Below are 26,182 nucleotides of genomic sequence, written 5' to 3'. Positions count from 1 at the left end.
GGACGTGCACAGATTTACGAGTTCACATGGCGTACGTCGTCAAAGAGACGAGCACGAGATCCTCCCAGCATGCACTTGTTCCATGTTTATGAGGAAACACAAGGTTTCACTTTAGCAGCTTCATGGCAGGAAATCAATGTCATTAAACAGATGTTTGACGTCATGTGACATCGTTCATGTAAACACGTCATCATGTGACATCGTTCATGTAAACACGTCATCATGTGACGTCATCATGTAAACACGTCATCATGTGACGTCATCACGTGACGTTGAGCTTCATCATCATCATCATCATCAAACTCACACTCACTCCTGCTGCTGCTAACGAGACGTTTATCGTCCAAACTTTGCCAAAAATCCTTCAAAATGTTAATATTAAACACATTAATTCAAACTTCGACCTCAAATCTGCTTCGCTATCAACCAGCAGCATCTTGAGCCAAAAGGTCGAGTCATGTTTACTAACGACTCGTCGGCACGTTCAGGTTCAGGTGAAAATTTCCATCTTTAACTATTGAGTCGTCAACGATTCTCATTTCCTGGAACTAATTAGTTTGAGTCGATGACCCGCAGAGATGTTTTGTTATTTCAACATTAGTTCAACTAATCAATCCACGCCTGCTGATGTTAAACGAGTTTAATTCTATTCATGGATTCTGAGGAGAGCAAAGTTGACGAGAGAGAAATAACTCGTCGACTCCTGAAGATATTGAATCACTCTTGGTTTTTGGATTTAGTTCGTTTTATTTCTCGTGTGAAAAAGTGAAAGATTTGAGAAAGAAGTGATTGTTGTGTCGTTAGTTTCCTGCAGAGTTCATGTTGTTTTCTATGTTTGAACAAACGTCACATCTTGGATTCAATCGTTACCTTTAAGTTCAATCCTTATCTTTAAGTTCAATCGTTATCTTTAAGTTCAATCGTTACCTTTAAGTTCAATCGTTATCTTTAAGTTCAATCGTTATCTTTAAGTTCAATCGTTACCTTTAAGTTCAATCGTTATCTTTAAGTTCAATCGTTACCTTTAAGTTCAATCGTTATCTTTAAGTTCAATCGTTATCTTTAAGTTCAATCGTTACCTTTAAGTTCAATCGTTATTTTTAAGTTCAATCGTTATCTTTAAGTTCAATCGTTACCTTTAAGTTCAATCGTTATCTTTAAGTTCAATCGTTATCTTTAAGTTCAATCGTTATCTTTAAGTTCAATCGTTATCATTAAGTTCAATCGTTATCTTTAAGTTCAATCGTTACCTTTAAGTTCAATCGTTATCTTTAAGTTCAATCGTTATCTTTAAGTTCAATCGTTATCTTTAAGTTCAATCGTTATCTTTAAGTTCAATCGTTACCTTTAAGTTCAATCGTTATCTTTAAGTTCAATCGTTATCTTTAAGTTCAATCGTTATCTTTAAGTTCAATCGTTATCTTTAAGTTCAATCGTTATCTTTAAGTTCAATCGTTATCTTTAAGTTCAATCGTTACCTTTAAGTTCAATCGTTATTTTTAAGTTCAATCGTTATCTTTAAGTTCAATCGTTACCTTTAAGTTCAATCGTTATCTTTAAGTTCAATCGTTATCTTTAAGTTCAATCGTTATCTTTAAGTTCAATCGTTATCATTAAGTTCAATCGTTATCTTTAAGTTCAATCATTACCTTTAAGTTCAATCGTTATCTTTAAGTTCAATCGTTATCTTTAAGTTCAATCGTTACCTTTAAGTTCAATCGTTATCTTTAAGTTCAATCGTTATCTTTAAGTTCAATCGTTATCTTTAAGTTCAATCGTTACCTTTAAGTTCAATCGTTATCTTTAAGTTCAATCGTTATCTTTAAGTTCAATCGTTATCTTTAAGTTCAATCGTTATCTTTAAGTTCAATCGTTACCTTTAAGTTCAATCGTTATCTTTAAGTTCAATCGTTATCTTTAAGTTCAATCGTTATCTTTAAGTTCAAGGCTTCTCTCCATGTTTCAGTGAGTCTTGGGTTTGTGTCGCAGCTTCAGCTCCATCGTGTGCGTTTACAATTGTGTGCGTTTACAATCGTGTGCGTTTACAATTGTGTGCGTTTACAATCGTGTGCGTTTACAATTGTGTGCATTTACAATCGTGTGCGTTTACAATCGTGTGCATTTACAATCGTGTGCGTTTACAATCGTGTGCGTTTGCAATTGTGTGCGTTTACAATCGTGTGCGTTTACAATCGTGTGCGTTTACAATCGTGTGCGTTTACAATCGTGTGCGTTTACAATCGTGTGCGTTTGCAATCGTGTGCGTTTACAATCGTGTGCATTTACAATCGTGTGCGTTTACAATCGTGTGCGTTTACAATCGTGTGCGTTTACAATCGTGTGCGTTTACAATCGTGTGCGTTTACAATCGTGTGCGTTTACAATCGTGTGCGTTTACAATCGTGTGCGTTTACAATCGTGTGCGTTTACAATCGTGTGCGTTTGCAATTGTGTGCGTTTACAATCGTGTGCGTTTACAATCGTGTGCGTTTACAATCGTGTGCGTTTACAATCGTGTGCGTTTACAATCGTGTGCGTTTACAATCGTGTGCGTTTACAATCGTGTGCGTTTACAATCGTGTGTGTTTGCAATCGTGTGCGTTTACAATCGTGTGCGTTTACAATCGTGTGCGTTTACAATCAAGTTCAGGAGGAAGAATGTTGTTGTTTGTAAGATTGTGTTTAAAAACATTCAATGTATTCATTAACATTCAAGATATTTGTGTTTATTTTGTTGACGACGAACAAATGAAAGTCTCTGGTTTCATTCAAGGCTGCGTCACTTTGATTAAGATATTTCATTAATTGGTGTTTGTGTTTATTAAGCAAACGAAGCTGCGAGGCGACAACAATGAAGCGTCTCACAATAATTCAATATCAAGAAATGAAGTTAAAAAAACGTAATCAGTGGATCTGTTGATATTTCTTACAAATGTGATCAACAAACACGTTTCACGGCGACGACTTTAAGACTTTAAACATGTGGAGCAAGAAAGGAAGAAAAGAAAGGTTTTTTATTTCATAGTTTAAATCAGTGATGAAAGTATTTAGTTTGTTTGCTCTCGAAACTCAGCAGTTCCTGAAATCATAAGAAACATTTAACTCTGATTTATAATCCATTTATTATCATGTTCTTGTCATTCATTTATTATCATGTTCTTATAATCCATTTATTACCATGTTCTTGTCATTCATCACCTCAACATGTTTGTCAGGAGCTTATTTATTATTATTTATTTAGCCGTTTATTTAAGTTTGTTATAAATGAATCATGACGATCAGTAGAAGTTGATTCACAGCTGAGATAAAATGACATCAAACCCCGAGAGCTTTATTTAAAAATGTTATGACATTATTTGTTGTCAAATAAATGACAGAAAATATATATTGAAGTTCTTGTTGTTTTCAACGGATGTTAACAAGAGCATGATATGTATATAAATATCTATCTATCTATATATAGGCGCTATACAAATGGAAATTATTATTATTATTATGATATATATATCTATATATATATAGATATATATATATATATATTCATATAAATACACACATTTGCTTTGCTGTCCTAAGATTGATTCTTTCAACACTTTCAAAAGTTGAAAACACAGAAGTCGTCAGTGAGTCAAAGACGCTGATAGACGCTTCTCATGTCGACTGATGTCGCATCAGATGCTCATGATCTCGTCATGATCTCGTCATGATCTCGTCATGATCTCGTCATGATCTCGTCATGATCTCGTCATGATCTCGTCATGATCTCGTCATGATCTCGTCATGATCCCGTCATGATCTCGTCATGATCTCGTCATGATCTCGTCATGATCTCGTCATGATCTCGTCATGATCTCGTCATGATCTCGTCATGATCCCGTCATGATCTCGTCATGATCTCGTCATGATCTCGTCATGATCTCGTCATGATCCCGTCATGATCTCGTCATGATCCCGTCATGATCTCGTCATGATCTCGTCATGATCTCGTCATGATCTCGTCGTGATCCCGTCGTGATCTCGTCGTGATCTCGTCGTGATCTCGTCGTGATCCCGTCGTGATCCCGTCGTGATCCCGTCGTGATCCCGTCGTGATCCCGTCGTGATCCCGTCGTGATCCCGTCGTGATCCCGTCGTGATCCCGTCGTGATCCCGTCGTGATCTCGTCAAGAGCTCGCCATGATCTCGTCATGAGCTCGTCATGATCTCGTCATGAGCTCGTCATGAGCTCGTCATGAGCTCGTCATGAGCTCGTCATGATCTCGTCATGATCTCGCCATGAGCTCGTCATGATCTGGTCATGATCTGGTCATGATCCCGTCATGAGCTCGTCATGAGCTCGTCATGATCTCGTCATGAGCTCGTCATGATCTCGTCATGATCTCGTCATGATCTCGTCATGATCTCGTCATGATCTCGTCATGAGCTCGTCATGATCTCGTCATGAGCTCGTCATGATCTCGTCATGAGCTCGTCATGATCTCGTCATGAGCTCGTCATGATCTCGTCATGATCTCGTCATGATCTCGTCATGAGCTCGTCATGATCTCGTCATGAGCTCGTCATGATCTCGTCATGAGCTCGTCATGAGCTCGTCATGATCTCGTCATGATCTCGTCATGAGCTCGTCATGATCTCGTCATGATCTCGTCATGATCTCGTCATGATCCCGTCATGATCCCGTCATGAGCTCGTCATGAGCTCGTCATGATCTCGTCATGAGCTCGTCATGATCTCGTCATGATCTCGTCATGATCTCGTCATGATCTCGTCATGAGCTCGTCATGATCTCGTCATGAGCTCGTCATGATCTCGTCATGAGCTCGTCATGAGCTCGTCATGATCTCGTCATGATCTCGTCATGAGCTCGTCATGATCTCGTCATGATCTCGTCATGATCTCGTCATGATCCCGTCATGATCCCGTCATGAGCTCGTCATGAGCTCGTCATGATCTCGTCATGAGCTCGTCATGATCTCGTCATGATCTCGTCATGATCTCGTCATGATCCCGTCATGATCCCGTCATGAGCTCGTCATGAGCTCGTCATGATCTCGTCATGATCTCGTCATGATCTCGTCATGATCTCGTCATGAGCTCGTCATGAGCTCGTCATGATCTCGTCATGATCTCGTCATGATCTCGTCATGAGCTCGTCATGAGCTCGTCATGATCTCGTCATGAGCTCGTCATGAGCTCGTCATGATCTCGTCATGAGCTCGTCATGATCTCGTCATGATCCCGTCATGATCTCGTCATGATCCCGTCATGATCTCGTCATGATCTCGTCATGATCTCGTCATGATCTCGCCATGAGCTCGTCATGATCTCGTCATGATCTCGCCATGAGCTCGTCATGATCTCGTCATGATCTCGTCATGATCTCGTCTCCTTCACTCTGACAGCTAAAGTCTTGTTCATCGCTCGACTCCCTCCGAACAAAGATTCCATTATGCTGACGACTCTCAGGTGTTTGTCGACGCCTGACAGGCGAGTCATACTCTGTGCGCTTCTCTTGAAACCTAATCTCCAGCCGGGCCCTGCACACCCACTGATCGTCGCTGCTGATACTCGGCTGTCGCGGCTCACGTCACCTTCTAGTGGCTGTGGTTTGACTTGGTTGCTATAGCGATCCACGAGTGGACGCCAGGTCGTGGTGAGGAGTGGTTGATGACCTCTTGATGACCTCTGGATGACCTCTTGATGACCTCTTTCATTAAAAAATGGTCATGATGTCATCCTGCCTCAGACCTGCTGCAGCTTCATCACATGCTCTCGTCTTCATCACGTCTGTCTCCAGGCAGATCCTAGAACATGAGCAGGACTTCGTGTCTCGTCCCAAATATAGACTCATTTCTCAAATCAAACTCTTCTTGGCAGCAGCTCCTGAAACAACTCGAGGTCCTTCGTCCTTCAGGAGCTTGTCTCGCTGAGGGTCCAGACCTGACTGATGGACTGAACGTGACTTCCTGTCTGGAGATGATTGTGTGCCGACCATGTGTCGCTCATGGATGTGAACAGTTCGACTTCTCACTTTCATCAGGAGCTAAAACATCTTCATCCATGAGTTCAACTCTGGACACAAATGACCTTCACACTCTTCCTGGTCATCAGGAGCTTTTCAAGGTCTTCAAACCAACATCTACTGAAGTGTCTCTCACGTCGGTGGAGACATGATCGGAACATTGTCCGATTCTTTTTGATGAAACATGCGAGTCTGTTGAAGGTCGTCAGCGTCTCTGGATCATCTGAACATGAAGATCATGAAGATCATGAAGAACATAAAGAGCATGAAGAACATGAAGAACATGAAGAACATGAAGATAATGAAGATCATGAAGAACATGAAGAGCATGAAGAGCATGAAGAACATGAAGCTTCAAGAACCACTTCATTGACACATGTTTTCATGTGTACGATGAATCCTTTCTTCACTCGTGACACACATGTTCTCTCCATGTCTGAGGAAACATACGAGGAATAAACACGAGGCTGATGCAACATGAAGCTGCTTAAGTAAACAAACACATCTGGAAACATGAAGCTACTTAAGTAAACAAACACATCTGGAAACATGAAGATGCTTAAGTAAACAAACACATCTGGAAACATGAAGCTACTTAAGTAAACAAACACATCTGGAAACATGAAGCTGCTTAAGTAAACAAACACATCTGGAAACATGAAGCTACTCAAGTAAACAAACACATCTGGAAACATGAAGCTACTTAAGTAAACAAACACATCTGGAAACATGAAGCTACTTAAGTAAACAAACACATCTGGAAACATGAAGCTACTTAAGTAAACAAACACATCTGGAAACATGAAGCTGCTTAAGTAAACAAACACATCTGGAAACATGAAGCTACTTAAGTAAACAAACACATCTGGAAACATGAAGCTACTTAAGTAAACAAACACATCTGGAAACATGAAGCTGCTTAAGTAAACAAACACATCTGGAAACATGAAGCTACTTAAGTAAACAAACACATCTGGAAACATGAAGCTACTTAAGTAAACAAACACATCTGGAAACATGAAGCTACTTAAGTAAACAAACACATCTGGAAACATGAAGCTACTTAAGTTAACAAACACATCTGGAAACATGAAGCTGCTTAAGTAAACAAACACATCTGGAAACATGAAGCTACTTAAGTAAACAAACACATCTGGAAACATGAAGCTACTTAAGTAAACAAACACATCTGGAAACATGAAGCTGCTTAAGTAAACAAACACATCTGGAAACATGACGCTACTTAAGTAAACAAACACATCTGGAAACATGAAGCTGCTTAAGTAAACAAACACATCTGGAAACATGAAGCTACTTAAGTAAACAAACACATCTGGAAACATGAAGCTGCTTAAGTAAACAAACACATCTGGAAACATGAAGCTACTTAAGTAAACAAACACATCTGGAAACATGAAGCTACTTAAGTAAACAAACACATCTGGAAACATGAAGCTGCTTAAGTAAACAAACACATCTGGAAACATGAAGCTACTTAAGTAAACAAACACATCTGGAAACATGAAGCTACTTAAGTAAACAAACACATCTGGAAACATGAAGCTACTTAAGTAAACAAACACATCTGGAAACATGAAGCTGCTTAAGTAAACAAACACATCTGGAAACATGAAGCTACTTAAGTAAACAAACACATCTGGAAACATGAAGCTACTTAAGTAAACAAACACATCTGGAAACATGAAGCTGCTTAAGTAAACAAACACATCTGGAAACATGAAGCTGCTTAAGTAAACAAACACATCTGGAAACATGAAGCTGCTTAAGTAAACAAACACATCTGGAAACATGAAGCTACTTAAGTAAACAAACACATCTGGAAACATGAAGCCACTTAAGTAAACAAACACATCTGGAAACATGAAGCTGCTTAAGTAAACAAACACATCTGGAAACATGAAGCTACTCAAGTAAACAAACACATCTGGAAACATGAAGCTGCTTAAGTAAACAAACACATCTGGAAACATGAAGCTACTTAAGTAAACAAACACATCTGGAAACATGAAGCTACTTAAGTAAACAAACACATCTGGAAACATGAAGCTGCTTAAGTAAACAAACACATCTGGAAACATGAAGCTACTCAAGTAAACAAACACATCTGGAAACATGAAGCTGCTTAAGTGAACAAACACATCTGGAAACATGAAGCTACTTAAGTAAACAAACACATCTGGAAACATGAAGCTACTTAAGTAAACAAACACATCTGGAAACATGAAGCTACTTAAGTAAATAAACACATCTGGAAACATGAAGCTGCTTAAGTAAACAAACACATCTGGAAACATGAAGCTACTCAAGTAAACAAACACATCTGGAAACATGAAGCTGCTTAAGTAAACAAACACATCTGGAAACATGAAGCTACTTAAGTAAACAAACACATCTGGAAACATGAAGCTGCTTAAGTAAACAAACACATCTGGAAACATGAAGCTACTCAAGTAAACAAACACATCTGGAAACATGAAGCTGCTTAAGTAAACAAACACATCTGGAAACATGAAGCTACTTAAGTAAACAAACACATCTGGAAACATGAAGCTACTTAAGTAAATAAACACATCTGGAAACATGAAGCTACTTAAGTAAACAAACACATCTGGAAACATGAAGCTGCTTAAGTAAACAAACACATCTGGATACATGAAGCTACTTAAGTAAACAAACACATCTGGAAACATGAAGCTACTTAAGTAAACAAACACATCTGGATACATGAAGCTACTCAAGTAAACAAGCACATCTGGAAACATGAAGCTACTCAAGTAAACAAACACATCTGGAAACATGAAGCTACTCAAGTAAACAAACACATCTGGAAACATGAAGCTACTTAAGTAAACAAACACATCTGGAAACATGAAGCTACTTAAGTAAACAAGCACATCTGGAAACATGAAGCTATTTAAGTAAACAAACACATCTGGAAACATGAAGCTACTCAAGTAAACAAACACATCTGGAAACATGAAGCTACTTAAGTAAACAAACACATCTGGAAACATGAAGCTACTTAAGTAAACAAACACATCTGGAAACATGAAGCTACTTAAGTAAACAAACACATCTGGAAACATGAAGCTACTTAAGTAAACAAACACATCTGGAAACATGAAGCTACTTAAGTAAACAAACACATCTGGAAACATGTAGCTACTCAAGTAAACAAACACATCTGGAAACATGAAGCTACTTAAGTAAACAAACACATCTGGAAACATGTAGCTACTCAAGTAAACAAACACATCTGGAAACATGAAGCTACTTAAGTAAACAAACACATCTGGAAACATGAAGCTACTTAAGTAAACAAACACATCTGGAAACATGAAGCTACTCAAGTAAACAAACACATCAGGAAACATGAAGCTACTTAAGTAAACAAACACATCTGGAAACATGTAGCAAGTTCGCAGCAGCTTCTAATTGGTCGTTTACAACAACAACAACAACGACTTGATGTTCTGAGTTGATGTTAACAAATGTGTCTTCACTGCACAGTGTGTTTTAAACAAACACGGCTTCAAGGCTTCATGTCATGTTTTATCAACACAACATGTTAACTATAAACACAAATGTTATGTTTTATCAACACAACATGTTAACTATAAACACAAATGTTATGTTTTATCAACACAACATGTTTACTATAAACACAAATGTTATGTTTTATCAACACAACATGTTAAATATAAACACAAATGTTATGTTTTATCAACACAACATGTTAACTATAAACACAAATGTAATGTTTTATCAACACAAACTGTTTACTTTAAACACAAATGTAATGTTTTATCAACACAACATGTTAACTATAAACACAAATGTAATGTTTTATCAACACAAACTGTTTACTTTAAACACAAATGTAATGTTTTATCAACACAACATGTTAACTATAAACACACATTTTATGTTTTATCAACACAACATGTTAACTATAAACACAAATGTTATGTTTTATCAACACAACATGTTAACTATAAACACAAATGTTATGTTTTATCAACACAACATGTTTACTATAAACATAAATGTTATGTTTTATCAACACAAATGTTAACTAAACACAAATGTTATGTTTTATCAACACAACATGTTAACTAAACACAAATGTTATGTTTTATCAACACAACATGTTAACTCAACACAAATATTATGTTTTATCAACACAACATGTTAACTAAACACATATATTATGTTTTATCAACACAACATGTTAACTAAACACAAAGGTAGTGTGTGTGTTCTGACTCTCATTATCATACCTCCAGGCCAGTATTCCCCTGGTGTCCAACCTTTACGTGATATTTTCTTGGCCAGCTTCACACACGCACACGCACACACACACGCACACACACTCACACACACACACACACACACGCACACGCACTCACACACACACACACACACACACACACACACACGCACACGCACACGCACACAGAGGATGAACAGAGTGTGGAAGGAGGACGAGAGGAAGCCTGTCATTACTGAGACGGACCCGAGGGTTTATCAGTTCGTATCCGAGGTTAACTGGTCTGGCTGTTTGGCGCTGGTTGTCATGGCGACCGTCTCCCAGGACGTCTCGGTGTCTTCACTGCAACTGTAGCTGAACGTTCAGAAGATGTTGTTTACATGTTTACATGTTTACATCTGCATGTTTGTCAACAACTGTTGCTTCTTCAGAACAACATAGTCTTGACTAATGTACCAGATCTCCACCTTCTCCTGCCAGAGTCGCACCTCAGTGTGTACCTGTGGAGGACACACAACTCCTCAGCACAGGGTCCAACATCTTCTATGCGCGACAACAAACACACAACTACTGTGTCGAGAGTTGTTCAATGAAACGTTGACCTTCAAATGATGTTTAAAGTAACACATGATGTTTCTAACTTGATTCTCATCTAGTTTCACGTCAGAAGAACACACTCCAGACACACACACTCTCTACAGACACACACACTCTCTACAGACACACACACTCTCTACAGACACACACACACTCTCTACAGACACACACACTCTCTACAGACACACACACTCTCTACAGACACACACACACTCTCCAGACACACACACTCTCCAGACACACACACTCTCCAGACACACACACACTCTCCAGACACACACACTCTACAGACACACACTCTCTACAGACACACACAAACTCTCCAGACACACACACTCTACAGACACACACACTCTCTACAGACACACACACTCTCTACTGACACACACACTCTCCAGACACACACTCTCTACAGACACACATACTCTCCAGACACACACTCTCTACAGACACACACACTCTCCAGACACACACTCTCTACAGACACACACACTCCAGACACACACACTCTCCAGACACACACACTCTCCAGACACACACTCTCTACAGACACACACACTCTCTACAGACACACACACTCCAGACACACACACTCTCCAGACACACACTCTCTACAGACACACACACTCTCTACAGACACACACACTCTCCAGACACACACACTCTCCAGACACACACTCTCTACAGACACACACACTCTCTACAGACACACACACACTCTCCAGACACACACTCTCTACAGACACACACACTCTCTACAGACACACACACTCTCCAGACACACACTCTCTACAGACACACACACTCTCTACAGACACACACACACTCTCCAGACACACACACTCTACAGACACACACACTCTCTACACACACACACACACTCTACAGACACACACACTCTCTACAGACACACACACTCTCTACAGACACACACACTCTCTACAGACACACACACTCTCCAGACACACACACTCTCTACAGACACACACACACTCTCCAGACACACACACTCTACAGACACACACACACTCTCCAGACACACACTCTCTACAGACACACATACTCTCCAGACACACACTCTCTACAGACACACACACTCTCTACAAACACACACTCTCTACAGACACACACACTCTCTACAGACACACACACTCTCTACAGACACACACACTCTCTACAGACACACACACTCTCTACAGACACACACACTCTCTACAGACACACACACTCTCCAGACACACACACTCTCTACACACACACACACACTCTCCAGACACACACACTCTCTACAGACACACACACTCTCTACAGACACACACACTCTCTACAGACACACACACTCTCCAGACACACACACTCTCTACAGACACACACACACTCTCCAGACACACACACTCTACAGACACACACACTCTCTACAAACACACACTCTCTACAGACACACACACTCTCTACAGACACACACACTCTCTACAGACACACACACTCTCTACAGACACACACACTCTCTACAGACACACACACTCTCCAGACACACACACTCTCCAGACACACACTCTCTCCAGACACACACACTCTCCAGACACACACACTCTCCAGACACACACACTCTCTACAGACACACACACTCCAGACACACACACTCTCCAGACACACACACACTCTCGAGACACACACACACTCTCCAGACACACACACTCTCCAGACACACACACACTCCAGACACACACACTCTCTACAGACACACACTCTCCAGACACACACACTCTCCAGACACACACACTCTCCAGACACACACACTCTCCAGACACACACTCTCTCCAGACACACACACTCTCCAGACACACACACTCTCCAGACCCACACACTCTCCAGACACACACTCTCTCCAGACACACACACACTCCAGACACACACACTCTCTACAGACACACACTCTCCAGACACACACACTCTCCAGACCCACACACTCTCCAGACACACACTCTCTCCAGACACACACACACTCCAGACACACACACTCTCTACAGACACACACTCTCCAGACACACACACTCTCCAGACACACACTCTCTCCAGACACACACTCTCTCCAGACACACACACACTCTCCAGACACACACACTCTCTCCAGACACACACACTCTCTCCAGACACACACACACTCCAGACACACACACTCTCTACAGACACACACTCTCCAGACACACACACTCTCTACAGACACACACTCTCTACAGACACACACACTCTCTCCAGACACACACACACTCCAGACACACACACTCTCCAGACACACACACTCTCCAGACACACACACTCTCCAGACACACACTCTCTCCAGACACACACTCTCTCCAGACACACACACACTCTCCAGACACACACACTCTCTCCAGACACACACACTCTCCAGACACACACACTCTCCAGACACACACACACTCTCCAGACACACACACACTCTCCAGACACACACACACTCTCCAGACACACACACTCTCCAGACACACACACACTCTCCAGACACACACACACTCTCCAGACACACACACACTCTCCAGACACACACACACTCTCCAGACACACACTCTCTCCAGACACACACACACTCTCCAGACACACACACACTCTCCAGACACACACACACTCTCCAGACACACACTCTCTCCAGACACACACACACTCTCCAGACACACACACACTCTCCAGACACACACACACTCTCCAGACACACACTCTCTCCAGACACACACACACTCTCCAGACACACACACTCTCCAGACACACACACACTATCCAGACACACACACTCTCCAGACACACACACTCTCTAACTATAATAATCTCTCTGCTGTAATAACTACTGGACATTTGTTAAAAATCTTCAAATCATGAATATCAAAATATATTTTAACCTCCGTGTGTCTCTGAGCTTCAACGATACATAATGAGTATTTTTAAAATATACTTGTACTTCAAAGTTTCCCTTGAGATCGTTTGTTGTTTAAACGTGTTCATAACTTCGATAATGTATAAAAACACGACTTCATCGAAGTTGAAATAAACGACAATTAAGTTTAATTTCTCGATGTATTAGAGAAAGTTTCTCTGCAGCAGAAAATGAACTTGAGCGAGAATTTAACTCTTTAAGTCTTTAACTCAAGTCTCGTGAAGTCAGTCGACGTTGTTTTAACAAAATCCTCAAATACTTCATAAAGTCTGTGAATCTTCATAAAACAACATTCAAACCAAAGCGTTGAGTCGATGAAGGTCATTGAAGGTCCAACCTTCAGGTGTGTTTACAGCTCATTATCTCTGGTTGTCATGGAGATGATTTCAAACTGACCTGATCCTGCACAAGATGCTTCAAGATCAGTCGAAGATCTTAAGTCGTCCAGAGATCTTGACCTTGAATGACGTCTTTCGTTCATCGATCGTTGTCCAAAGACTCTTGAATCTTCTCGTCAGTTCAAGCTTCAAACACCGAAAATATCTTGAGTCGAACCATGATTCAAAAAACACATCAGAGGTTAAAGCTCGACCTTGAACATGGACTAATGACGACCTCTGAGCCAGGACTTCATCCCGACATTTGACCTTCTGACACAAACGTGTTTGATCAGACAACTCTTCATATTGTGTTCTCCTCTGGAGGAACATGTTCTTCTAGCAGAACCTGATTCATCTCCAAACTACCGTCAATGTTCTCGTTCAAGTTCTTCTGATGGAACCACTTCACATCAGACAATCTAAACCTATGATTGTCTCCTGGTTCCACAGATTTGTGGTTCAATGTTGGTCTGGAGAGGTTTTCACCTGCAGGTTTACAAGGAGAAGAAAATGTGAAGGAAGCGTGTGAGACACAGTGTTAACAGTTGAAGAGCTTTGGTTCACATGAAGAGGACTCGGGTTCCAGACCAGGAAACATCTTGTGCAGGTTGATCTTCATGAGATGATGGCGACACACATGGTCGAGGTCTTTGTTGCTGCGTCTGATCTTCGCTCCTGATCCGTGAGATCTTCCTGGACTCACTCGACACGTGTCGACTTCCAGGGAACGAGCTCCGTCGAATCCTCTCTTATCTTTCAAAGATAATCTTCAACCACCGCGTCTCCATGTAAATGTCTTCTGGAGATAAAGTTCTTCTGATCACAAACACATTTGAAAAGGTGTTTTTCAACAGGAAAGAAAAGAGCAAAAGTATCTGCAGGTCTTAGAAGAGACTTGAGATCAAAGAAGGATTTGATTGTTTGAGCTTCACTCAAATCCACTGAAGATCCTTCTGGTCCATCTTTTGTCTCGACTGTTGTCGTCAAAGATCCAAACCTCGTTAACGTCGTGACGGATCCAGCAACTTAACTTTAGCAACATTAACTTTAGCAACATTAACTTTAGCAACATTATCTTTAGCAACATTAACTTTAGCAACTTTATCTTTAGCAACATTAACTTTAGCAACATTATCTTTAGCAACATTAACTTTAGCAACTTTATCTTTAGCAACATTAACTTTAGCAACATTAACTTTAGCAACATTAACTTTAGCAACATTAACTTTAGCAACATTAACTTTAGCAACATTATCTTTAGCAACATTAACTTTAGCAACATTATCTTTAGCAACATTATCTTTAGCAACATTAACTTTAGCAACATTATCTTTAGCAACATTAACTTTAGCAACATTAACTTTAGCAACATTAACTTTAGCAACATTAACTTTAGCAACATTATCTTTAGCAACATTAACTTTAGCAACATTAACTTTAGCAAGATTATCTTTAGCAAGATTATCTTTAGCAACATTAACTTTAGCAACATTAACTTTAGCAAGATTATCTTTAGCAAGATTATCTTTAGCAACATTAACTTTAGCAACATTAACTTTAGCAAGATTATCTTTAGCAAGATTATCTTTAGCAACATTAACTTTAGCAACATTATCTTTAGCAACATTATCTTTAGCAACATTAACTTTAGCAACATTATCTTTAGCAACATTAACTTTAGCAACATTAACTTTAGCAACATTAACTTTAGCAACATTAACTTTAGCAAGATTATCTTTAGCAAGATTATCTTTAGCAACATTAACTTTAGCAACATTAACTTTAGCAACATTAACTTTAGCAACATTAACTTTAGCAACATTATCTTTAGCAACATTATCTTTAGCAACATTAACTTTAGCAACATTAACTTTAGCAACATTATCTTTAGCAACATTAACTTTAGCAACATTAACTTTAGCAACATTAACTTTAGCAACATTAACTTTAGCGACATTAACTTAAGCAACATTAACTTTAGCGACATTAACTTTAGCGACATTAACTTTAGCAACATTAACTTTAGCAACATTAACTTTAGCGACATTAACTTTAGCGACATTAACTTTAGCGACATTAACTTTAGCGACATTAACTTTAGCGACATTAACTTAAGCGACATTAACTTTAGCGACATTAACTTAAGCGACATTAACTTTAGCAACATTAACTTTAGCAACATTAACTTTAGCAACATTAACTTTAGCAACATTAAGGTTCACAGTGAAATGATGTTTTTATGTCACTGATGTTCACACGTTTGTGTAATAATAACATACATGATTATAGGATACATACATAAGTCATGAAACTAGAGCTTCTTCTCTGGTTCCTACACTGAGACGTGTGAGGACCCTGAAGGTCTGAGGAGGAACATGAAGGTCCGAGGAGGAACATGAAGGTCCGAGGAGGAACATGAAGGTCCGAGGAGGAACATATGAAGGTCCGAGGAGGACCATGAAGGTCCGAGGAGGACCATGAAGGTCCGAGGAGGAACATGAAGGTCCGAGAAAGGAACATGAAGGTCCGAGGAGGAACATGAAGGTCCGAGGAGGAACATGAAGGTCCGAGGAGGACCATGAGAAGAACGAACACATGATGTTCCTGCAGTGAAGTCAACATTAGTTATAACCTGAGCTTATGTTTGTTAAAGTTCTTGTGACCTTGGTCTTTAGAAATAACCTTTACTTATTATTCAGGCTGAGCTCGACAAGATGCTTCAAACCTGCTGTCAATCAATTCTGACTCTGGATAAAAATGTCAAATTCTTCAACATGGAAAAGAAAAATCATTTCATAAAATGAATCAAAAAAGTGAAACATCGACACGAGAAGTTGTTTGAACCAAGTTTTCTCCACCATGTGATGAAACATCAGGACAAGAAACCAGAGTCACTTCATGGAGCTGCTAGCGTTAGCTTTAGCATTAGCTTTAGCTTCATAACTAATAACTATGCTTTGATCAGTAAAACAACCAGCGCAGACTAGCATGTTAGCCACAGCTAACTACAACCTTCACTAATGTGATGGAGCCAGTGATGGATACAGTACATGTACATGTACATACATGTACATGTACATGTACATGATATCGTTACTGCGTCAGTTTCCTCCTCTGTTGTATCTCGATCTGGTTGATGTCGACTCGGACTCGGCTTCAGTGAAACAACAATACGACCAAGCGAGTGAATGAATGGAGAGCAGGAGCTTCAGTGACGTCTGTGATGTTTTCATACCTTATTCAAGAGTTTTTTACTCATTTTCAATGTTCTTTAGATTTACTCTTGGATTAAACACAAGAGTCTTGACGTGTTTTTCAAATCCAACACTCAGACTCGACGGTTTGATTGACAGGTTCATTTTCTAGGTCATTCTTGAGCGACACAAACTTTAGTTCGCAACAGTTCATCAGGTCTTCAGATCGTAGGAACTAAATGAGATCCTGAGTGACTCCTTCACGTCTGATGCTGGAGAGACAAGAGGAACTAGAGCAGCATTGTTCTCGCTCAGCCTCTGAGGAACAAGTTCAACACTTTTGATTTGTCATCATTGAATCAAGTGAGTTTGAAACTAGAGTTTATTTGAAAAATATTACAACATCGTACGAAGAAAACGTTCTTGAACGAATCCAATAATTCAACGTATGTTGATCTGAGCAGTATTTAGATGTACTTCTGTTGACCTTCAGGATGAGCCACTGAAGGTCAAAGGTTGGGATTATGGCCAAGATCTGGCGATGGTTCGTCCTTGAAGCTCGAGGTCGACGCGAGGAAAACATGTTTGTTGTTGTTTCGCCAAAAACCTGCAAACGTGAGTCAAAGGTGAGAAACACTGAAGGTCAACGAGTTCAGGGACGAGAAACGATGATTTTTAACATTAATAACGTTTTTCTGTGATTTAACTCTTGAAACTACACTGAGACTCAGTTAATATAATAATAATAATAATAAATATAAATAACAACTTGAATGAATAATATATTGATAATAATAAATATAAATAACAACTTGAATGAATAATATATTGTTAGTAATAAATATAAATAACAACTTGAATGAATAATATATTGTTAATAATAAATATAAATAACAACTTGAATGAATAATATATTGTTAGTAATAAATATAAATAACAACTTGAATAAATAATATATTGTAAATAATAAATATAAATAACAACTTGAATGAATAATATATTGATAATAATAAATATAAATAACAACTTGAATGAATAATATATTGTTAATAATAAATATAAATAACAACTTGAATGAATAATATATTGTTAGTAATAAATATAAATAACAACTTGAATGAATAATATATTGTTAATAATAAATATAAATAACAACTTGAATGAATAATATATTGTTAATAATAAATATAAATAACAACTTGAATGAATAATATATTGTTAATAATAAATATAAATAACAACTTGAATGAATAATATATTGTTAATAATAAATATAAATAACAACTTGAATGAATAATATATTGTAAATAATAAATATAAATAACGACTTGAATGAATAATATATTGTTAGTAATAAATATAAATAACGACTTGAATAAATAATATATTGTTAATAATAAATATAAATAACGACTTGAATAAATAATATATTGTAAATAATAACTATAAATAACAGCTTAAATAATAATAATGATACTGATCTATTAACTACTAAACCATATTTATTTAGATTTCGATCAACTGTACGACCCATAATGCACCTGGGGCTACTCTCCTCTCAGGTGACTTGTTTTCAGGTGTTTTCTAATTCTTTCGCTACGAGGGAGAAATAATAGTTTCACGTCTGACGCCGTAGATTCTCGTTTAATTCATCGTCTTTGACGACGTTAACGCGTGGAATATACGAGTCAAAGAGTAAAAAGTTAAAGTCAGGATATGGTGAGATGTTGGTCCACGAGGTCTGCTGGGAAATCCTCCTGTGAGCCTGGATCTCCGGTGAAGATGAGTCGTCTTATCGTCTGCAGCAGAGTCTTTGGAGTCGCGTCTGAAAGCCATCGTGCGTCTCAACTGATCCGTGTTCGTTGACCTTCAGGCCTCGCCGTAGATTGTTGAATATGGTGTCAAACACACATGTTTGCTCCACGACCTCATTTCCTGCCACACTTCTGGGCCAGAGAAGCTCAAAGGTCATGTTTGTGTCATAAAAACGCAGAGGATTCGACCCAAACCACGTGAAACCAGTGGACCACGATCCAAGCTGCCGACCTCCTTGAAGGTCAGTCCGCCTGAAATCTGTAGGAAGTTGGTCACAAACTATTTTACTTTAAAAGTTCTAAAGCTTTTATGTCGTTGATGAGCTTCTGCTTCGACCGACAACATCTGCACGAGCTTCACTGCCTCGGCGTGAAGAACTCGTGGAGAACATGTGACTTCCTGTCTCTCGTTCGCTGCTATCTTCGCTTCAAGTCGTCCAGCGACGCCTAATGAGCAGGAAATGAAGGATCACGAGCTGGATCTGCACTAATTGCTGAGATTCTATCTGCGTTTTCTCTTTTTTCTGAAGACCTTCTGGCGCTTACTTGTAATTTCTCTTTATTAAAGAATCACAGAGAAGCATAATTAGATTCTTCATTATTCTTTTGTCTGAGTGCGAGCAGGATATGCAGTGTGTCGAGTGTGTTGAGTGTGTTGAGTGTGTTGAGTGTGTTGAGTGTGTTGAGTGTGTTGAGTGTGTCCAGTGTGTCGAGTGTGTCGAGTGTGTCGAGTGTGTCGAGTGTGTCCAGTGTGTCCAGTGTGTCCAGTGTGTCCAGTGTGTCCAGTGTGTCGAGTGTGTCCAGTGTGTCCAGTGTGTCCAGTGTGTCCAGTGTGTCGAGTGTGTCGAGTGTGTCCAGTGTGTCCAGTGTGTCGAGTGTGTCCAGTGTGTCGAGTGTGTCCAGTGTGTCCAGTGTGTCCAGTGTGTCCAGTGTGTCCAGTGTGTCCAGTGTGTCGAGTGTGTCCAGTGTGTCCAGTGTGTCCAGTGTGTCCAGTGTGTCCAGTGTGTCCAGTGTGTCGAGTGTGTCCAGTGTGTCCAGTGTGTCGAGTGTGTCGAGTGTGTCGAGTGTGTTGAGTGTGTTTCATCCACTTGTTCAACGTATTTCTGCCGCGAACCTTGGAGCAGGAGCTGAACATGGACATTATAGTGTGTTGTTTGTGTTGTTTGTGTTGTTTGTGTTGTCGTGGACATACTTCGTATGAAAGTTTTTCACTTTCCCTCCCTCCCTCCCTCCCTCCCTCCCTCCCTCCCTTCCTCCCTCCCTCCCTCCATCCATGGATGGTGGTTGACCTTTGACCCTAAGACAACACCAGGGTTAATTTCTTCACAGCAGGAAACATCTGTATCATCAACTCATTACAGGTGAACAGGTGCAAATATATGACAGTGAGAGGAAAGTAGATGAACTGAGAGAAGATGTTTTCACTGAAGAGATTCTTATCTCTGACACGACCTTCACAGAGGTCAGAGGTCGAGCGTGTGCTCCATGTTACTGACCGTCTGTCACCGGTTTGTTTCTGGGATCACTTCTGGATCTCCTCAGACCTGTGGATGAAACATGTCTCACTGCTGGAAGATCTTGAGTCTCCAAACATCTGGTTTTTATTCTTCCTTCGGTTCTGATTCATCCTTCACTCCGGGTCAGAACCTCGTTCCATCCTTCACTCCGGGTCAGAACCTCGTTCCATCCTTCACTCCGGGTCAGAACCTCGTTCCATCCTTCACTCCGGGTCAGAACCTCGTTCCATCCTTCACTCCGGGTCAGAACCTCGTTTCATCCTTCACTCCGGGTCAGAACCTCGTTCCATCCTTCACTCCGGGTCAGAACCTCGTTCCATCCTTCACTCCGGGTCAGAACCTCGTTTCATCCTTCACTCCGGGTCAGAACCTCGTTTCATCCTTCACTCCGGGTCAGAACCTCGTTCCATCCTTCACTCCGGGTCAGAACCTTGTTTCATCCTTCACTCCTGGTCAGAACCTCGTTCCATCCTTCACTCCGGGTCAGAACCTCGTTTCATCCTTCACTCCTGGTCAGAACCTCGTTCCATCCTTCACTCCGGGTCAGAACCTTGTTTTATCCTTCACTCCGGGTCAGAACCTCGTTCCATCCTTCACTCCGGGTCAGAACCTCGTTCCATCCTTCACTCCGGGTCAGAACCTCGTTCCATCCTTCACTCCGGGTCAGAACCTCGTTCCATCCTTCACTCCGGGTCAGAACCTCGTTCCATCCTTCACTCCGGGTCAGAACCTCGTTCCATCCTTCACTCCGGGTCAGAACCTCGTTCCATCCTTCACTCCGGGTCAGAACCTCTTTTTATCCTTCACTCCGGGTCAGAACCTCGTCCAGACACTGATCTGAGCAGATCTTCTGAAGGTGGAGACCTTGGCGTCACCATCAGTGAGGACCAGTTCATCTTGAACACTTTGTTCAGACTCTTCAGGACTGTATGTTCGACATCACACTTGAGCTGAAGGTCAAAGGTCAAAGCGTGAGGTCATGAACCGTCACGAGGTCAAGGAAGAAGAATCTTTTCTCATCGTTAACTTTTAAATGAATCAACTTTTAAATTAATTTAACGACACGTTTCATATTGTTCTGCTGGTTCGACACGATCGATGATCAATAATCATTTAGATAAAAATACCTTCATCCAAATACACTTATTGATCGGAAGGTTTTTGAATAAAGTGACAAAATTAAAATAACGAAACTTTTTCTTTGGCAAGAAACAGAATTTGTTTATTATTATTGAGTCAATAAAAGTTGATCAGCTGAAGGTTGATTGACATGCTTGATGATTGATTGACATGCTTGATGATTGATTGACATGCTTGATGGTTGATTGACACTCTTGATGGTTGATTGACATGCTTGATGATTGATTGACATGCTTGATGGTTGATTGACATGCTTGATGATTGATTGACATGCTTGATGGTTGATTGACACTCTTGATGGTTGATTGACACTCTTGATGGTTGATTGACACTCTTGATGATTGATTGACATGCTTGATGATTGATTTACACTCTTGATGGTTGATTGACATGCTTGATGATTGATTGACACTCTTGATGGTTGATTGACATGCTTGATGATTGATTGACACTCTTGATGATTGATTGACATGCTTGATGATTGATTGACACTCTTGATGGTTGATTGACATGCTTGATGATTGATTGACACTCTTGATGATTGATTGACACTCTTGGTGATTGATTGACATGCTTGATGATTGATTGACACTCTTGATGATTGATTGACATGCTTGATGGTTGATTGACACTCTTGATGATTGATTGACACTCTTGATGATTGATTGACATGCTTGATGATTGATTGACACTCTTGATGATTGATTGACATGCTTGATGATTGATTGACACTCTTGATGATTGATTGACATGCTTGATGGTTGATTGACACTCTTGATGATTGATTGACATGCTTGATGGTTGATTGACATGCTTGATGATTGATTGACACTCTTGATGATTGATTGACATGCTTGATGGTTGATTGACATGCTTGATGGTTGATTGACATGCTTGATGGTTGATTGACACTCTTGATGATTGATTGACATGCTTGATGATTGATTGACATGCTTGATGGTTGATTGACACTCTTGATGGTTGATTGACATGCTTGATGGTTGATTGACACTCTTGATGGTTGATTGACATGCTTGATGGTTGATTGACACTCTTGATGGTTGATTGACATGCTTGATGGTTGATTGACACTCTTGATGGTTGATTGACATGCTTGATGGTTGATTGACATGCTTGATGATTGATTGACACTCTTGATGATTGATTGACATGCTTGATGATTGATTGACACTCTTGATGATTGATTGACATGCTTGATGATTGATTGACATGCTTGATGGTTGATTGACACTCTTGATGGTTGATTGACATGCTTGATGGTTGATTGACACTCTTGATGGTTGATTGACACTCTTGATGATTGATTGACACTCTTGTGTTCCAGGGCGGTCTGAGGAACAGCAGACATGAATCCACTCTCTCGTCGCAGGAATACGTTCATGAACTTCGTTCTGGAATCACTGATGAGAAACTTCTCAACTGCCTGGAGTCACTCAGAGTGTCTCTGACCAGCAACCCTGTCAGGTCAGTGTTGAGCCTTTAAACCTCAGTCTTAATGTAAAGTAATGTTCATTCTTAATGTAAAGTAATGTTTATTCTTAATGTAAAATAATGTTCATTCTTAATGTAAAATAATGTTCATTCTTAATGTAAAGTAATGTTTATTCTTAATGGAAAGTAATGTTCATTCTTAATGTAAAGTAATGTTCATTCTTAATGGAAAGTAATGTTCATTCTTAATGTAAAGTAATGTTCATTCTTAATGTAAAGTAATGTTTATTCTTAATGTAAAATAATGTTCATTCTTAATGTAAAATAATGTTCATTCTTAGTGTAAAGTAATGTTCATTCTTAATGTAAAATAATGTTCATTCTTAATGTAAAGTAATGTTCATTCTTAATGTAAAATAATGTTCATTCTTAATGTAAAGTAATGTTCATTCTTAATGTAAAGTAATGTTCATTCTTAATGTAAAGTAATGTTCATTCTTAATGTAAAGTAATGTTCATTCTTAATGTAAAGTAATGTTCATTCTTAATGTAAAATAATGTTCATTCTTAATGTAAAGTAATGTTCGTTCTTAATGTAAAGTAATGTTCATTCTTAATGTAAAGTAATGTTCATTCTTAATGTAAAATAATGTTCATTCTTAATGTAAAGTAATGTTCATTCTTAATGTAAAGTAATGTTCATTCTTAATGTAAAGTAATGTTCATTCTTAATGTAAAATAATGTTCATTCTTAATGTAAAGTAATGTTCATTCTTAATGATCTCTCTGCTCTCACTCTCTAGTCTCACTCTCTGCTCTCACTCTCTAGTCTCACTCTCTAGTCTCACTCTCTGCTCTCACTCTCTGCTCTCACTCTCTAGTCTCACTCTCTGCTCTCACTCTCTGCTCTCACTCTCTAGTCTCACTCTCTAGTCTCACTCTCTGCTCTCACTCTCTAGTCTCACTCTCTGCTCTCACTCTCTGCTCTCACTCTCTGCTCTCACTCTCTAGTCTCACTCTCTAGTCTCACTCTCTGCTCTCACTCTCTGCTCTCACTCTCTAGTCTCACTCTCTGCTCTCACTCTCTGCTCTCACTCTCTAGTCTCACTCTCTGCTCTCACTCTCTAGTCTCATTCTCTGCTCTCACTCTCTAGCCTCACTCTGTGCTCTCACTCTCTAGTCTCACTCTCTAGTCTCACTCTCTGGTCTCACTCTCTAGTCTCACTCTCTGCTCTCACTCTCTGCTCTCACTCTCTAGTCTCACTCTCTGCTCTCACTCCCTAGTCTCACTCTCTGCTCTCACTCTCTAGTCTCACTCTCAAGTCTCACTCTCTAGTCTCACTCTCTGCTCTCACTCTCTAGTCTCACTCTCTGCTCTCACTCTCTAGTCTCATTCTCTGCTCTCACTCTCTAGTCTCACTCTCTGCTCTCACTCTCTAGTCTCACTCTCTGCTCTCACTCTCTAGTCTCATTCTCTGCTCTCACTCTCTAGCCTCACTCTCTAGTCTCATTCTCTGCTCTCACTCTCTAGTCTCACTCTCTAGTCTCACTCTCTGGTCTCACTCTCTAGTCTCACTCTCTGGTCTCACTCTCTAGTCTCACTCTCTGCTCTCACTCTCTAGTCTCACTCTCTAGTCTCATTCTCTGCTCTCACTCTCTAGTCTCACTCTCTGCTCTCACTCTAGTCTCACTCTCTGCTCTCACTCTAGTCTCACTCTCTAGTCTCACTCTCTGGTCTCACTCTCTAGTCTCACTCTCTGCTCTCACTCTCTAGTCTCATTCTCTGCTCTCACTCTCTAGTCTCATTCTCTGCTCTCACTCTCTGCTCTCACTCTCTAGTCTCACTCTCTGCTCTCACTCTCTAGTCTCATTCTCTGCTCTCACTCTCTAGTCTCACTCTCTGCTCTCACTCTCTGCTCTCACTCTCTAGTCTCACTCTCTGCTCTCACTCTCTAGTCTCATTCTCTGCTCTCACTCTCTAGCCTCACTCTCTAGTCTCATTCTCTGCTCTCACTCTCTAGTCTCACTCTCTGGTCTCACTCTCTAGTCTCACTCTCTGGTCTCACTCTCTAGTCTCACTCTCTGCTCTCACTCTCTGCTCTCACTCTCTGCTCTCACTCTCTAGTCTCACTCTCTAGTCTCATTCTCTGCTCTCACTCTATAGTCTCAGTCTCTGCTCTCACTCTCTAGTCTCAATCTCTAGTCTCACTCTGTGCTCTCACTCTCTAGTCTCACTCTCTGGTCTCACTCTCTAGTCTCACTCTCTGGTCTCACTCTCTAGTCTCACTCTCTGCTCTCACTCTCTGCTCTCACTCTCTAGTCTCACTCTGCTCTCACTCTCTAGTCTCATTCTCTGCTCTCACTCTCTAGTCTCATTCTCTGCTCTCACTCTCTAGTCTCACTCTGCTCTCACTCTCTAGTCTCATTCTCTGCTCTCACTCTCTAGTCTCACTCTCTGCTCTCACTCTCTAGTCTCATTCTCTGCTCTCACTCTCTAGTCTCACTCTGCTCTCACTCTCTAGTCTCATTCTCTGCTCTCACTCTCTAGTCTCACTCTCTGCTCTCACTCTCTAGTCTCATTCTCTGCTCTCACTCTCTAGTCTCACTCTGCTCTCACTCTCTAGTCTCATTCTCTGCTCTCACTCTCTAGTCTCACTCTGCTCTCACTCTCTAGTCTCATTCTCTGCTCTCACTCTCTAGTCTCATTCTCTGCTCTCACTCTCTAGTCTCACTCTCTGCTCTCACTCTCTAGTCTCATTCTCTGCTCTCACTCTCTAGTCTCACTCTATGCTCTCACTCTCTGCTCTCACTCTCTAGTCTCA

General features: G+C 40.2%; 1 protein-coding gene across 8 annotated transcripts in view; it reads left to right on the top strand.

Annotated features, from left to right (window-relative positions):
- diaph2 (diaphanous-related formin 2) overlaps positions 1-26,182 on the top strand; it is a 289,859-nt gene that overhangs the window by 49,092 nt on the left and 214,585 nt on the right. For all 8 annotated transcript variants that reach the window (XR_015712824.1, XR_015712823.1, XM_087799075.1 and 5 more), the window contains one exon: positions 23,254-23,393. Coding sequence is in view for 6 of the 8 variants with exons in the window: in XM_087799075.1 (XP_087655201.1) it covers positions 23,254-23,393 (140 nt within the window). In the remaining 2 variants the exon portion in view is untranslated. The remainder of the gene's footprint in view (positions 1-23,253; positions 23,394-26,182) is intronic.

Source organism: Callionymus lyra, chromosome 9 (assembly GCF_982586985.1).
Source record: "Callionymus lyra chromosome 9, fCalLyr1.hap1.1, whole genome shotgun sequence".
Taxonomy (NCBI): Eukaryota; Metazoa; Chordata; class Actinopteri; order Syngnathiformes; family Callionymidae; genus Callionymus; species Callionymus lyra.
The sequence above is the reverse complement of the archived record's forward strand: the minus strand, read 5'-3'. Positions and strand labels throughout refer to the sequence as shown.